The 15,124-nt window shown below is 37.0% G+C and overlaps 1 protein-coding gene across 1 annotated transcript; it reads left to right on the plus strand.

Annotated features, from left to right (window-relative positions):
* The first annotated feature begins 2,255 nt into the window (after nt 1-2,255).
* Nucleotides 2,256-14,596, plus strand: rpgrip1 (RPGR interacting protein 1). The gene is made up of 27 exons (XM_056738714.1): nt 2,256-2,340; nt 2,434-2,490; nt 2,822-2,939; nt 3,319-3,523; nt 4,245-4,345; nt 4,979-4,993; nt 5,466-5,603; nt 5,712-5,817; nt 6,052-6,075; nt 6,420-6,566; nt 6,644-6,717; nt 6,840-7,048; nt 7,309-7,415; nt 7,518-7,568; nt 7,678-7,857; nt 7,961-8,078; nt 8,246-8,761; nt 8,874-9,004; nt 10,031-10,379; nt 11,873-12,042; nt 12,225-12,590; nt 12,684-12,714; nt 12,803-12,894; nt 13,221-13,410; nt 13,813-13,897; nt 14,003-14,130; nt 14,209-14,596. Exons 1-27 carry the CDS (start codon nt 2,256-2,258, stop codon nt 14,418-14,420), a joined length of 4,005 nt encoding a protein of 1,334 aa, XP_056594692.1. The 3' UTR covers nt 14,421-14,596.
* Nucleotides 14,597-15,124: the final 528 nt, after the last annotated feature.

The following is a 15,124-nucleotide window of genomic DNA, read 5'->3' on the forward strand; positions in this document are numbered from 1 at the left end:
AAAAAAATGATTTCTTATTTTGTTTTCTCTGTTTTTGGCCAATGAACCCTCAAAATAGAGTAGGGGAAAGTAGACAAATTTGTGGCTGTATGAGTAAAATGTTAAAGGGGTGCACATTTTGTGTATGTAATGACACACTAACAGGAGACAAATACAACCAACTGAATCAAAACCACTTTATAAGAGAAACTCCACAGAAAAACAGGCAACAGGAAACAGGAAGAGGTAACATCCACATGTAAAGTAAACACTAAACATCCACAGGTACGGTAAACAATAAACATCCACAGGTATATACAAAAGGCAGCCAAGGGAGTCGATATAAATGTGCCAGAACATGAAACAACAAGACCTGACAATCAAGAGAACAAAACACAAGGAATATAAAGGGTCCAGGAAATGAAGATCAGGTGTGGATGCAATATTCAGTCTCAGGTGCAGGTGTAATCAAAGATGGTGACAAACTGGTGCAAAGGATTATGGGGAGTGTAGTCCGTGACTGTTAAAGGGGCGGTGAACAAGAGTCTATGGAGTGAAAACACAGGGAAAGCTGGCAGGGGAACACAGAGGGGCAGACCGGACCGTTACAGCATGGTTGAAGTGTAAACCAGATACTGGCATTTACAGTATTAACACGTGTGTATTTTACAAGTACTGTCAATACCAGTATATTGGCACACCAGTATTCCCCACAATGGAAGCTACACATGTATAGGCTACACACATACAAACTAAAGCTTCCTTTCATTCCAGTCTTGTAATCTGATTTTCTCCTTAGGCCTTCTGTTCATTTCCTTACTACAACCACACAACAGCCAATCAGAGTAGATTATAAATCTGGCTACTACAACTCCAACCAATTGCATTAGAGAAGGATTATCTGAACCTAACATCACAAGCTGCTCATTATTAGTTTTAGTGCATTTACCAACTAATCAATGTATGAAGTAGTGAAGAAATTACCAGTATTTATTCAAACACACTATTTGTTTAAAGAATGACTCAATAACAAGTGATTGACAGCAGACAGAAGGAGGTGTGGAGAGATTAAGCAGATTAGAGCTGCATTGATGAAACAGCGTCTTTTGAAAAGAAGAGAAATTCACAATCAGTGCAGAAACAATGTTAGAGCAGTAACAGACTGATGATGAGTGGACTGAGGGTGAAGGAAGACAACTCGATATGACAACCTGTTAAAGAGGCAATGGGAGTGCAACTCACATGTGCTCATTGGATCATAATCTTCATTTAAACTCTGTGTGGAATATACAGACAGATCCTTTCTTATCTGCATCAGCATCATCATTTTGGTCCTCCACTTTCTGCAGTTTGCAAATAAAGTAAGTTTCAATGTAACCGCTCTTATTCTGTAACGGTTATATTTCACAAAAAAAAATAGATATGTTTATACTTTGAAATGCTAGATCTCATTTTTCCCGTTTAAATTAAAGGATTTTGAAAGTTAGATTATATCAGATAGAGTCAAAATCTCTTAAAGCAACAAGACAGCAAAAGCATTAAGGAATTGGATAAACATTATTTCAATGTTGACTTACTAGAAATCTCACTTTTGGTTGCATATAGTGACTGTACTTTATAGTAGTATAAGTACACTGCCTTGTATTTATCTTGTCCCTAAAGGTGGTCATTTCTTTAGTAAATTCACTTTTTTCAGGACATGATTTGCCATTACAGTCTTTATTACAGTCATTTAACTGTTTTGAATCAGATTGGATGAGACTTAACTGAAGTGCTCATTCTCCCACATCTATTGCCTCCATCAAAGTCCAAGCTTGTTGTTGCTAACCACGACATTTTCATATTATTAATAGAGACTTTGACACATTTTTTACACACATTTTTTGGACACACGCCTTTGCAAGCATGGTTGACTTGGTTACCTACAATTATTGTTAATAGTTCATTAACAAAATGTTAAATACTCTCATTTGTAAGTTGCTTTGGATAAGAGCATCTTCTCAATGATTAATGTATTTCTTTCTATTGCCCATTGATCATTATCACACAAAGAATTTACAGGTTATATTACATGTGTGAACCTATAGCTGAATCACAGTTTATAAATATGAATGCTCATATGATGTTGCTTTAATGTTCGGTAATATTATACATGTACATGTCAGAAAGAGAAAATAAGAATGACATTTGAGATATTTGTTGCCTCAAACAGTGATGATGTCACTGCCTCAATCTCTTGATTCATAAGTGATTGGTTGGAGCTCTCAGTCTTCAGGATGTCATTGGGTGCAGTGGATGAGACGGTAGGTGACCTCCCGGTGAGAGATGTGGGATGGAGAGGACTCATACCTGTGCCCCAAGGTGTGAAAACAAACCGATTATGTTTATTTATGTAAAGTATGAGTGTCTTTAGAATAAATGCACTGTACTCATACTGTATGTTTCTTATTTAAGACATAGATCATGATGCAAAAAACTGGAGAAGACCACCACAGGTGCTGAAGATAAGGGGTAAGGCTCATTTCACTGGTTGTAGTTCTTTATATGTTTTGTGTTTATGTATTTCACCAGTAATCACATAATTGTCTCCTCAGAAATCTTAATATGAAGAAATAATTTCTTATTAAATGTATCCAAGATCAAATAAGTTGAGCTTTGATATTCACCATGGTTTACTATCTCTACACTCGTATTGTATGTCAGCAAACGACTCTGGAGTCTGGACAATACATAAGAATCATCTCAGACAATAAAACTCATATGAATCATAACTTTGGAGTCCATTAACTGTCATGAATGTACGAGCAATCTCTAGCAGTAAAAATGTAACATTGTGTTACAGATCGTCAGCGTTTATTCAAAGTACCATGTGAGCAGCTGGAAGATCAGTATCTACGTCTCAAGGAGGAGAACACACTTCTCAAACAGCACAGTCGCACACAAGAGCAAAAACTACGCAGGTACACAACACACAATAATAAACCTTTATCACTTTAACTTTAAGTTCTTGTTTTAACATACTATTATATTATATGTATTTATTTACAACAGTTTTTAGTTAATTTAGTTTTAAATAAACTAATAAATAAAAACTGAATAAATGAATAAAAGCTGATACAACAGTTTTGAATACCTTTCTATTATCTTATTTTTTAAAACTTACAATTTTTTGGACAATATAAATCTATAGGTATATTTGTGTAATTCCAGCATTTTGAGTTTACTTTTATGATAAACTTTGAAGAGTAGTATGTGTTGATCATTGGTAGTTTATTTCATTGTTCTTCAGAAAACTGACTCTAAAATGTTTTCAGTGAGACCTCTGCGTTTGTTGATCAGGTTGTCAACTAAACTGCTGAGATTAAAGCAAGGACCTGAGGCTGTGGCAAGGGATGGCGAACTGGAGGACACCATTCAAGAGCTGGAGGCACGTGTAGTGACTCTAGAGAGCCAGAAGGGGACACTGCAGAGTAAACTCAATCTAGCCAAACAACATATTTTGGACCTGGGTGTCAGAACCCATAACAGACCACGGACAGGTGAAAAATCCCAATTAACTATTGTGTTGTGTATGTTATTAGACATGATATCACAGATTTCTGGACATCTTTTTATGGCTTCTGCCTATTTAAAATATCCTGGTACCTTTGTGAATACATTACCATCGGCACTTTTGTGGAAGAGATGTTTATTTGTGTTAGTAGTCTGGGCATTTCCAGCGTTATGGACGTGACAAAAAAATGCTCAGAGAATTGATTTGTTACGATTATATTGAACCATCTGTTTATATTAGTCTTAAAATCAGAAAATGTAATTCTATGAACAAGAAATCTATTAAAAAAAGGAAATAAACATGCGTTATGGATGTGACAAAAAAAAGAAGCAGTTTTTTGGAGACGATAAACTTTGTAGGATTTCTGTAAAATAAAATGCACAATCTTGAAGCAATAAAACCCAATGATTTGAGAAGGGATGCCTCTTTATAGAACATGAAATAGTTACTTTATATTACTTTTCTTGTGTCCATTTATGAGGAATATATAACATTATGGATGTGACAATTCTGAAAATGGCACTTACCTGACATGAAATATCAAGGACTAAAAATACAACAAATGCTTTACAAATTTGAAGAGAGATCTCACATGGGTATTTGAACCATCAAATGTAAAAGGAAATTGTGGTAAGGTTGACATTTTCATGGAATTCCCCATCTAGTTTAGATTCAGTTACAGTAATCAACAATGTCTCTATTTCTCTTTCCCTCTGTGGATGGGGATGCAGGTGTCAGGCAAGCTGCTCAAACCGCTCCTGCTCGCTGTGGCTTCAGTTCAATGGATGAGGCCAGAGGAGAGATAGACAGATTGTAAGTTAACCTGTGTTTGCTTTGCTTGATTATTCATATTAGTATGGATGATAGATGGAGAATAAAAGACTCACAAAAATGCAGTCTGCAAAAACATATCATGTCATTTGTAATAGTGCCCTAAAATGTAAGTGTAAACTTCAAAAGAAATAAATGTAGATTTAAACATTTTAAATAAAGTTAGTTTATAAGGCAATGCTTAATGCAAAGTTATAAATAATTTGCGTATGTTTGTACTAGGCCTGTCAAACAATTAATTGCAATAAAAGTTTGTGTTTTCATAATACAGTATGTCTGTGTATGCATACTAGTTTCGAATCATACATACCCATTCATATATTTAATAAAAATATAAAATTAATAAACATTTATATAATTTAAATGTTTGGAGAATATAAATAAATACATATAAATATTTCCTAAATATGTATACATGTATGTGTATGTTTTTGTAAGTACAAAATTAATATGCACAATACACAGACATATATTTTGCAAACAAACTTTTTTCTGGATGTTATTAATCATGATTAATCGTTTGACTGTCCTAGTTTGTATATTTACAGTATACATGTAGCTTATCTGTACACAAATATAGTTACTCTCTCTCTCTCTCATTCCTGTATTTACCAGACTTGCCTTACTCAGGTTTGTGGGCTGTTTTGAAAAACCTTTACATTTTGCAAAACCTGCTAAAAGTATAAGCCTGTGCTGCAGTAAGAAAGAAACATATCTCTAAAATACTAAGCACCAAGATCTGTGTTATAAAGTCAACAACATGTTAAAGCCTGTACAGCCTCTTTATGATTCACAAGTTGCTTCTTCACAGCAATACCACAAAATAAATAATGGGTTCCCCAAAGAAACTTTCGCTCAAATTTCTTAAAATAAGCATTCTTTCTTTCCTCTCATAGTCTTAAGAACATTTTGTAAAACAGAAAGGATCTGCGGATGTTAATGGTTCTTAATGGAATCATAAAATGAGTTGTGCCATGGCATTGTGAAGCACCTTTATTTTCAGAGTGCATACAGTAGTTAGTGTTTTGCTTCCTATTACTTTCCTTTCAATTGAAGTTCAATATAGACTTTCTGTTTCTAATGTTACGTCCTCTCACAGTAGATCTGCCATCACAGAAACCCAGCAAGAAAGGGTGGCAGAGCAGGAGTTTACGTCTCTCAGAGAGACACTCAGACACAAAGAGAAAGAAATCGAGAGTGTCCTGAAAGATTTACGCAGACAACAAGCTGATGGATACAGGTGAAAAAAACATGTAATATAATATATCAATGTATGTATTATGATCAATACCAATAGATAATTGTTACATAATATTTCCTGTTCTTGAAACTTTTAAACATTTTACAGGCTCACCATAAAGGATAATGTAGATGTGATCAAACTCCAGAAGCAGCTCTCTGAAAAGAGCGCAACCATTCTGGTCATTCAGGAAAAGTTCACTGTTCTTCAGGAGGTGAGCTACAAGAGCAAAGCTGTGTCAAAATCCAACATATTATTTATCTCTGACATATTATTTTGCATGTGTTTTGTACTGTATAGACTCTCCAGTGTACTGATGCTTGTTCACTCTTAGGGCAAAATGTGGATATTCAACAATATGCCATGCAATATTCTAAAGTATTCTGCCAGCATAAACTGTCATGTTTTGGCTTTAAAATGATTCTCTCTTCTTTGTGCTCCTCCCGAGGCTTACGAGAATCAGCTTGAGGAGGTGAGTGTCCCATTATTCCTCTTGCAGATATGTTGTCATCTTCTGACAAATGTCTTGTACTGTACATGAATTTTAACTGATATGACTTTGGAGCTCGCTCCCGGTTTTTATTTTCAATAGTTTACTTAAAAATAAAAAACATCTGAGAGGGGAAAATAGAACACAAGCATCTGTTTTGACTTTTACACATACAATGTTAGTTGAAACGAATAAGTTGTGTTTTGGAAGTTGGTCACCAGCATTGGATATTATGCTTTGTCAACTTCACTGAACAAAATGAAAATGTAAGGTATTCTTTGCTTATGTAGTTCTTTGCGTATTTTTGTCATGAATGTCCAAAACAGGAACAAAAATCTTTAAAAGAGAGTCAAGGAGCATTGCTGGGAAAGGTGGAGGAATTTAGCGAAGAGTTGAAACAAGAAAAACAGAGAGTGTTGACATTAGAAGAGCAGCTCAACAACGCCACACTTTCACTGCAAGCTCTGAGAGAGGTACTCCTCATGTTACTTCAGTTACATTACTCTTACACTTCTCTGTTACATCCTAAAGCATCTCTTCTGTATCTCAGCTTCAGGAGAGAGTTTTAGATCTAGAGGAGGAGCGGAATCTTTTAAAGAAGAGCTATGATTCACTTCTGGAGAGGTGAGTATTTCACTGGTGGGTCATTGACAGGACTTAAGACTGGTTGGGTCTGGTTTGAGGAGTTAAGGTAGTACCGGGTTGTGAGCTTGTTTTCTACTAAATGAAAACGCTCTCCACTTTAGCACAATGCCTAGCCAGAGCCATCAACAGCCACATGAGGATGAAGATGGAAAAAGGGAAACACTGAGAGAAGACAGATGGAGAGATGAGGTACAGAGGCTTGAAGAAAGACTTCAAGAAGAGACAAAAGAGAGGCGGATACTGGAGAAGGAGAATGAAAAGCTGAAACAAGAAAATGAGGAAGTTCAGAAGGAAAAGGAATGGAACAGAGGTACAGCTTTGCAGCATTTTTGCATCATTGGTATAAAGTATTGAGCTATATAAAGCATTGACCTTTAATTGCCAAGAAACACCTACAGAACGAAATACCCTACATGACAAACGTGTGACCAACCAATTTAAAAAGACATCTTGAGAAAATAAGGAGAAAATGTCTACAGCCTCTGAATTGCAATCAATCAGATTATGGACATAACAATGCCTTGTGCCTGTTTTTTTGCTTTTCAAAAAATGCAATGTTTTCTTGTTTAGATATAGTTATGTCCTTCAGAGACAAACATGACTGCTTGGAGCGAGAAGTCCTGCAACACAGACACAAAGTCACAACTTTACAAGAGAAACTAGATTCTGTTACAAAAGTAATGTTTACTGTTTTTAAACAGACATGATAAAGTAAATGAATTGAACCTTTGGCCAAACATGCCATTCAGTTTTGGTCTTCTCTTCTTGTATAACATCAGGAGTTTGATATGAGTGTAGAAGATCTGAGTGAAACATTACTGCAGATTAAGGTAAAGATATTGGATTTAAATTGAACCAAATTTGACTTTTAAATATTTTAACAGTTATTTAATAAATTATTCTACCCGTTTCCATCTTTTCATTCATTTTATGTCTAAGGCCTTCAGAATGAAACAAGAAACTCAAGCTTTGATGCACTTCTTGAAATCTGAGAGGAGGTTGGAAGATTCATCAGATGATTTGACTGCCTTACAGGCTTCATATGCAGAAACTGTGCTAGAGCTCCAGAAAACTCGAGACTTATTATTACTACAACATCGCCTAAATGCTGACCTTCAGGTATAGCACACCACCTGTGATCTACAGTTCAACAACTATTGCATAACGTGTTATACTCTGACACCACACTCTTCACACACCAAAACAATGGTTTCTTTCACAGAAGGAAATGAAGACCGTTATGGAGAGACATGAAAGAGAAAGTGAGGAGAACAAGAGAAGGTTGGGTGAGAAAGACAAAGTGTTGAATAGCAGAGCTCTTCAAATCACCAATTTGCAAGGTCAGCGAAACAGCAACAGCACTTGTTTTTAACCCTACCTCTTTCATCTGATAACAGTCTTCTTGATTTTAACACTAAAGTCCCCTGGTCTCCTCTATTTATGTAAATATAGTTTCAATAAATCAAAAAACTATAATGACATAATATTTTTCCCTTAATGGTTTTAGTTCAGCTCAAGGAGTTAGCATACAGCCCTACAAACTATAAACGGACCACACTGCCCCAAACCATCCCACTGCAGTACACCTGGACAGGACTAGAGCTACATTCAGTTCAACCCACTGAGGATGACACTATATACAGAAATGTGCATGAGGGAGAGTCGCTTCTAGAGATTCATTTCACAGGAGCCACATTTACACCCCTGGGACTGAGACTCATGGGACAAGACACAGGAGATCAGCACGGGCTGGTGACGTTTTGCACCTATGGCTTTCTTGACTTTGAGAGCCTCTCAACACCGATAATATGTGGAGAACAGCCAAATTATGGCTTCACGTCACATTACGCTCTCGCTGCCTTTGACGTGGAGAAGCTCAGGGTTCAAGGTGCTTTTATTAGCGCTGAACTGCACCAGGGGCTCGGAGGGGTGAGATTCATGACCCGTGGCCGAGCGAGGATCTCTCTACTGGACGCGCTACAGCAGAGAGGTGAACAGATGAAAAACAGAGCCAACATTACAGGTCAATAGAAACAACGTCATCGTTTTCATTAATGAACATTTCGTTCTGTGATGGAATATGTTTCGGCACAGCATTTATTTACAAACGGTATGTATTGTTTATTTTTCTGCAGGGGCTGAAGGGGAAGTTATAGGGATCCTTGAGTTTTGGATATGTTTGCACCCACAGGTGGAACTTTCAGAATTACTAATGAATAAAAATATGAGAAGTGTTGAAGCTGCAAGACACACGGAGGTACCGGAGGTACAGTAAATGCCACCACACTTTTCCACATTCAAGAGAACTTTACATCTTAATGTAAATATGAACATTTGATGCTTTTGTTGAGACAACCCCAAATGACTGTATTTCCTCCTAAAACAGGTATTTGGCAGCATATCATAGCTGTACTTCACCTTACAGGGAACATGACAAGCTCCAAACAGTGCTGGGTGTAATTACTAAGTCATTAGTTATTGTAATTTAAAAAGAGATCAAGAAAATGTACCAGAAAAACATGGAAACCATGTAATTTACAGAAAAAAAACTGTTAGATTACTGTTTATTTCTGTTGCTCCTTCTGAATTTATTTTAATAGCGTACTTCTGATGTAATTGAACTAAATACTATGTAAAATTTAATAGTGGAATTGACACAAAGATTCAGAGTCAAACTTTAAAATGCATGATTTAATGTATCCTTCTCACATATGTAGTACTTTGGTAAATTAATAAGAATACTTTATGTAGGATTATATATTTTTTAAATGACTTAAGAAAGCTGTTTCATGTCTAACCTTGAATCACTTAACTAATCAATGTTGATATAGGATATAGAAAGTATTTAGTAATAATTAATTAAATACTTTTTAGAGAGAATCATTTGTACAGTAATCTAATTACACCATTGAATATGTTATTAGAGAAATAATAATTACTTTTCCCAGAGTAATTTACCCAACACTAGCTCCAAAAGGCATGCAATTAACTCCGTTCTTTAAGAATTTCACAACGTTGTTGTGTGGCTTGAGAAGACCATAGTATATTCAGACAAAATATAGCACTTATATTCTGTATATTGAATACTTCTGTGACTATCTGGGGTAAATCTGGGGCTTTAACAGCTTCTTGTCACTGTAGGCATCTCATGGACAAGAGCAGCCTTAAATACAGTTGATTCAGGATTCTTGTCTTCCATAGAAAGTTGATGTATATGTGTGTCTCAATCCTTTAACAGTTATGTCAATTTTCATTTCATTATTTGCTAAAAGCTTGCTATCTGTGTGTGCAGGAAATATTTGACTACGGTGGAGGAATACCCAATGAGCTTGAGGTTGTATTGGAACGGTGTGTGGGTCTCAGGACACACTGGCAAGGACTGCTTCCTGATGCTTTCCTAACTTACCGTCTTTATGACTTATCACCTCACTCCACAGCCATTATCCAGAGCTGTGCAGATCCCGTCTTTAAAGACTCAGTGAGATATCCATTAGCAGTCACTATGGATCTATTAGAATATCTGAATGCGGGCAGCCTTTGGGTATATGTGTTGGATGAGAGTGAAAGACAGACGCCTCCCGTGTACCTGGCAAAGACACCAATCCCACTACGGGCCCTTGCAACAGGCAGACCAATCAGAGGTATTCATCCCTACATTTGTAACCCTGGCACTCAGAAATATTTTTTCTGCTGAGCTTTACTTTTACCAAGCTATATAAAAAGATCAACAGAACCCTAAAAAAGTTACCGTTTAAGTTACAATATCTATAGATTGCTGCAGGGATGACATGTGTTTGAGGTCAAACCCGGCAATTAGCATCATACCAGATCCCTAAACTAAAAGCTTATAGGATTTTTTCATAGGCTGTTGCATCTGTGATCAACAAAAGTTTGATCAGACATAAAAAGTGGTTGTAGAGTGACCATGGTGTCACGGTTCTTCTGGGAAGACATGGCAGGAGAACCCAATTGCAGGCACACTCAGACGTAGGGGTTAAACAGGGGTATTTATTACGACAAAACAAGCACTACAAAAAGGCAAAACAAAACCCACAATGGGGAAAACAATACAGGATCAATTTAACAGAACTCAAAAGACACAGATTCACTAGACTAAGAAACACTTCAATATAAACACACTAACTAAACTAGACTTACTAGACATGGGGTACGGGAACAAGGCAGGGCAGGGCAGGGCAGGCAGGGCAGGGCAGGCAGGGCGGGCAGGCAGGGCGGGCAGGGCGGGCAGGGCAGGGCAGGGCAGGGCAGGGCAGGGCACCAAACAGCTATAGGACAGCTACAGCATACAATGAACGAGCACAGGACAATGAACACGAGGATGTTTTAAAGGGTGACAAACACAGGGTCATTAACGAGGAACAGGTGCTGGGGATAAAGCACTAAGGAGAGGCTGACGAGGAACAAGATGATGGGAACAAAGACGCAGACCGAAGAGAGAGAGAGTATGGCCAAATTGGTGCCAAAATAGTCTGTCTCCCACCACATAACTATGCCATGGCTCCACAACAAAACAAGAATAAAACATGACATGATAGTGGAACCATGACACATGGTTGCGCAACACCAACGTTATCATTACCAAGCAATTACAGACTCTTTCAAACTTTATTAAAAACCTTTTCCCTTAAAAAATCCCTAATCTGTGAATGAATCTCCTCCATTAATGAGATTTGTTCGTATTATCTATTACAATTTTATGTGTGAGGAATATGTGTGAATCGAATACATACTGTATGTACACGCATTACATGTAATCCCATTTAAACTGCCTTTTAGGATTTATACGCTTCAAAAAATCACAATCGGGGTATTACTCTTTTGTTTTATTTCATTGACTGAAAGTAAAAATATTTTGAACCTGTGCGCATCATTTTAGGCATTTTACCAACATCCTCTTAAAAAAACAATGGTTGGGACGATTATGCCGGAAGTGCTGAACTAACTCACTCATTCAAAAATATGTCATCCCTGTAGCATTCTACCGTATATCTTTGACAATGTTTGGTTAAATATTAAACTTATAGCTGGATTGCAATAAAAAAAGAGTTAAAAAATAGAATCATAAAAAATGCCTGGTCAAAAGTTAACTTGTGGGTAATTGTTACTCTGTCAGGTGATTTTGTTCTTCGAGACCCTGCCGGCAATCCAAGAGGAATGCTGAGAGCCAGTCTGAGATGGAAGTATCCTTTCTATTCACCCGAATCAACCTTGAAACAAAGAGAACGAGAAGAACAACAGACAAAGACTGCTGAGATTTTACAGAGACCCAGTACCAAGTCCAGTGTGAGTCTTCCTCCTGCTGCCTTTTACCAGTATTTCAATCAAATCAAGCAAAATAGCTAAAAAAGTTATAAAAAATATACAACTCAGCTCAGAATATCTATATAGAAAGTTAAAGTACAATTTCTAATTTCTTTCATCTTTTTTTCCACACTATGCTCCATTGTTTGTGATGTTATCAACAGCCTCCATCAGCCCACAGACCCCAAACTGCTCGGCCTCACCCATCCGTGTCTAAACGGACATCTGAAAGGGTGTCAGTGACACCCAGTCAATCTCCAGCTCCGAAACGAATCCTACCTATTCAGAGGTCATATCCCAGTAAACCTTCATCTACTTCAACTCAAGCATCAAGATCAGTAAGGGGGGAAAACCACCACACTGCACCATTGCTCGTTCCAGGCAAAGCATCCAGAAAGACGGGTCACTTGACTCCTGCCATGTCCATTAAGTCACATGAATCTGATCGTGTTATGGACTTCAGACCATCAGTCTCAGAGCCAAGCAGCCCTCATAGCCAAAAGAGTGATTATAGTGAGTCAAGAGAACAGGTAAGGAAAGGTGCAAGTAAAATATCATTCAATCCAAATTACATAGTTATTCAAAGCAAGATGTGTTTAAGGCTCTGTTTGTAATACTTCCAGGAGGAGGATGAAGACAAGATGGAGGACAGATGTGAGAAGTTATTTTAACAAGCATTTTTTCATTTCTCAAGTTATAAAACAACAGACTTAAACCTTTTTTTGCTTCTTGTTCAAAAAAGCTCAAAGTGACGTTCTTCAGTCTTATGAATCTGGAGATACAAGTGAAAGTGATGTTATTGTAATTCCGCATCCCCCGAAGCAACAAAAAAAGGTGATTGTAGAGCTAAATAATAAACATCTTAAAGTAGAAAATATGTCGAAATTATTATAGAAATAGAAAATATCTATCTTTGAGATGCCAAATGCGTACTTTATGCATGTAAGCGTGCTCTCATGTTGTAGCTATTTCAGCAATTTAATCAACTTGTTCAACAACAATTTAACCAGTCATGACGGTAGACAACTCTTATAGCAATGCTGAGAATAAAGTGTGCATTTTTATTATGCTGCGTATCTAAAACAGCCTGAACTGTTTCTGGCCTTAATGAAACAAGTCTTATGTTTGTTAAATCAATAATTTGTCTGTGTGTCTTACAGGGGGACATACTGAGAGTTGAAATCCTGTCACTGTCTTTTAACCCAACCTCCAATGTCGCATTTAACCAATCAGTGAATCAAGTCTATGTAGAGTACCGTCTGCTAGGAGTTCCCATGGAGACAACAGAAACGCCCATGTCTTTACGTAAACCAACTCAAGGGGAGGAAATTCATTATAACTTCATGAGAGGTGAGGCCATTGGTCATTGAAAGTAGCCTTAGACTGCCTATAACAGATGCAAAGCAGTCAAAATGGAGCTTTACACTGTTTGTATATTACATTCATGGTTTTTACATTCAGTGCATTCCAGCTATACATTTGACCCATGACCTGTGCATTGCAGGAACATTCGACTTGAATAATGACATTTGAATAGTTAAGGCAATATCTTCAGGTGTTTGTACATTTTGTTTCAACACAACTTCCACTTACAAAAATACCTGCTGCTGACCCATCACCGGCTCATATTTAAAATGCTTTTTTGACTTGTTGGGCTTTGCCTTCGAGACATCAACTGGGCTCCTAGAAATGCATGGCATTATGATATCTATTAGTGATGATGTTGCTGTTTGTCTCTTTCCTCTTTGATAGTTATTCATGTAGATTGTATAGACGCAGCTCCTCTGAGACATTATCTCTACACAATGCTGGAGGGCACTGACCCCAACCAGGGCAGGTAAAGACAGATACAGACTAAACAGATGGAGAATAACAACTACAGCCCAGCATATTGTTTCAATTGTCCCTTATAAAAGTGATAAACATATTCCTCTTATCATAGGTTAAAGTTCACTGTAGTGAGTGAGCCCATGGATGAGCAAGATGAATGTGAAGATGTTGGATTTGCCTATTTGGATTTACGGCAACTTCTTTTGACTGGAAATGATGTTATTGAACGGCAAATCAATGGTGAATCTCAGTCTATGATTATAACAGGAAAAACTTTAAGCCTTTAAAAACATGATTGATTCTATGATTTTTCTTCAGTTGTCAGTGTGAATGAGGAGCAGGAGGTGGTGGGAAAGCTAAAAGTATCTGTAGAGGCTGCACAGACTCTGAATGGAATCTATCATGAATATCATCAGATTGAGAAGAGTGACTGTAGAGCACAGACAAACAGCACAGAGGATGAAGAACGGATGAAGAGAAACAACGAGATGCAGGTGCTTGAGATAGATGAACACGACAGCGATTGTTGATGAAGATCTAGAATCTGAATGCATTTTGCTTATTGAATGCGTCAAGCCACAAAAGGAAATTTCATGTCATTAGCCTGTCCCCAATGTACACTTTAGAAGTTTAACATTGACTCAGTCACCAACCAACGTTTTTTATTATATTTATATAAGGCTAATAAATAAATGTATTATCCTTATATGCACATCTCCCTTTTTAGCATAAACAGGAGTCTGAAACATTTTCCAGAATTTCAAGAATATAGAAAACTCTAAATGAAGCATTTTAATTAAGTAGTATTTTTCCTAAAACAAAACGAACCTGCAAAAATATCCACATTCACAGCCTTTTGTAAATTAAAGGTTTTTACAAGGTGCCTGGCAGTGCGTCTATAGACTAGTTTGCTGTTGTAATGAGAACATTTAGCAAACTTCACGAAAAGCACAAAAACAAAATATCAGGTAATGTTTAATATCAAAAGCACACACAATGAGATCGCAAAGCCCTTGTCCATGTGACCTCAAAGAGCCATCACATTAATTATAACTGCCTTTAGTGTCTGTTTAAACAGCTGGTTTATTCTGTTATCGTGCATGTGTGAAGAGAATGTGTGTAAATAAGACAATATCTATTTAACTGTAAGGTGTGATCATTAAATTCCCTGTCATGCTTGCAACTAAACAGTTCTTGTCCCCCATACCAGTAAGAAAACTAACAACAGTAGTCA

Source organism: Triplophysa dalaica, chromosome 23 (assembly GCF_015846415.1).
Source record: "Triplophysa dalaica isolate WHDGS20190420 chromosome 23, ASM1584641v1, whole genome shotgun sequence".
Classification (NCBI taxonomy): Eukaryota; Metazoa; Chordata; class Actinopteri; order Cypriniformes; family Nemacheilidae; genus Triplophysa; species Triplophysa dalaica.

What these genes read in the sequence shown, in the direction of transcription:
- rpgrip1 (XM_056738714.1), top strand. Translation starts at nt 2,256, where the DNA reads ATGTCATTGGGTGCAGTGGATGAGACGGTAGGTGACCTCCCGGTGAGA. An exon ending in GCCTAAATGCTGACCTTCAG is followed by an intron (nt 7,858 to 7,960) that starts GTATAGCACACC and finishes TTTCTTTCACAG; the next exon opens with AAGGAAATGAAGACCGTTAT. An exon ending in ATAGTGAGTCAAGAGAACAG is followed by an intron (nt 12,591 to 12,683) that starts GTAAGGAAAGGT and finishes TAATACTTCCAG; the next exon opens with GAGGAGGATGAAGACAAGAT.